General features: G+C 44.3%; 1 protein-coding gene across 1 annotated transcript; it reads left to right on the top strand.

Annotated features, from left to right (window-relative positions):
- Nucleotides 1-1,392: 1,392 nt before the first annotated feature.
- Nucleotides 1,393-1,788, top strand: LOC122544597 (histone H2B 1/2-like). The gene has a single exon (XM_043683916.1). The coding sequence runs from the start codon at nt 1,408-1,410 to the stop codon at nt 1,786-1,788; it is 381 nt and encodes a 126-aa protein (XP_043539851.1). The 5' UTR covers nt 1,393-1,407.
- Nucleotides 1,789-1,793: the final 5 nt, after the last annotated feature.

The raw sequence follows: 1,793 nt of genomic DNA, 5'->3' as shown, positions 1-1,793 counted from the left end.
AGATGAAGGCCCTAGCTAAAGCCTTTGTGATCTGTTCTCCTAACAGAGTACACACAGGCAGATAGAAATGTCACAGAGTTCTCATGCTGCTTATGGTGTTCTGCTTTGAGATATTTAAAGTGACACAAGATAGAAAGAAATTAATAACTACAGCATATACACTGTATCTGCATGACAGGATTTGGAGGCATCACTCATCATACACTTTATTTGTAACTTAGTGAAAAACAAATTAACCATCCATTTTATCAGAAACTTTGAGATGTTGAGATATTTGCTCTCTGTCATGCCAGTGATTGACTGAAACTGTGTAAATATAAGATTAGAAACAACAAACTGGCAGTTACAGAATGAAATACGATGTGCTGGAAAAGCACAGCATGTCAGGCAGCATCCGAGGAGCAGGAGAATTGATGTTTCAAGCATAAACCCTTCATCTCAACGTTTTAGGCATAAGCCCAGCATCTGCAATCCTCACTTTCTCATGGGGGCACAGATTGGACGAATATTTCTAAGTGGCTGGCAAATAGTGTAACGTTTTACCACATACAACAGTGTTTGATGGTTACAGAATAAAAGCTGTCTTGAATTAACACTCATTGACTATTACACAGAGGACCAGAGCCTCAGTGGACAGATGTTGAGTTAATGCCAAATGTGTAAATTAGGACTCGACAGATACAAAGTTAAAGCGACACACATATATATAGTATGTTAACAGTTGCTGGTTAACAGGTATTCGCATATGACTGAGAAATGTTATAAATCCCGACATGAAACTGCAAGACGTCTAAATGAAAAGCGCAGCAAAGTGGTTCAGTTACACTGCAGGTACTTGCAAAGCACACAGTTATCGATAGGTCTCTGGGCCCACAGTTATCCCTCAAGGTATCAGAAATATACCATCAACCCCAAGTGTAGAAAACACTCACAGTCAGGTTCCAGTGGTTTGTGTAACTTGACAACAAATGTAATCACAATTTCGAATGGATGAGAGTTTTTTTTTCACACAGTGACAAGTTCTGTGTTAATTCCAGCCTATACAGAGGAACAGAAACAGACATGCGGAGCTAGAAACACATGATCACAACAACGAGCAAAAGGAAACCGAGCCAATACCACAGTCACTTTCTGTGTCACAGACACAAAACAAATCTCCCTCAGTCAGACTGACAGGAACAGAATCACCATCCACTTCACATTTCGTTGTAGTTTATGACAGATCCACATTGGATCCCACACTAACCAATCAGAGAGACTCAATGTTGGGGAATGATTCTGTGTAAACTACCCAATCAGGAACCAGACTTTCCCCATCCCTCATTAGCATTGCTGACGTCGTCAGTCTATAAAAAGGGAGCTCCGAGCCCGCTTTCCCTTATTCTGTGTCTGATAGTGAGCGGCGCTATGGCTGATGAGAAGAAAGCACAGCAAGCCTCCAAGAAGGGCGCGAAGAAAATCATCAAGAAGGCGCCAGTGAAGGGCGGTAAGAAGAGGAAGCGGACCAGGAGAGAAAGTTACGCCATATATATCTACAAAGTGATGAAACAGGTTCACCCCGACACCGGCATCTCCTCCAAGGCCATGAGCATCATGAATTCGTTCGTCAACGATATTTTCGAGCGCATCGCGGGGGAGGCTTCCCGCCTGGCCCATTACAACAAGCGCAGCACCATCAGCTCCCGGGAGATCCAGACCGCCGTGCGGCTGCTGCTGCCCGGGGAGCTGGCCAAGCACGCCGTGTCGGAGGGTACAAAGGCGGTGACCAAGTACACCAGCTCCAAGTGAAGGAC

Source organism: Chiloscyllium plagiosum, chromosome 50, assembly GCF_004010195.1.
Source record: "Chiloscyllium plagiosum isolate BGI_BamShark_2017 chromosome 50, ASM401019v2, whole genome shotgun sequence".
Lineage (NCBI taxonomy): Eukaryota > Metazoa > Chordata > Chondrichthyes > Orectolobiformes > Hemiscylliidae > Chiloscyllium > Chiloscyllium plagiosum.
Note: the sequence above shows the minus strand (reverse complement) of the source record. Positions and strands in the feature narration are given on the sequence as shown.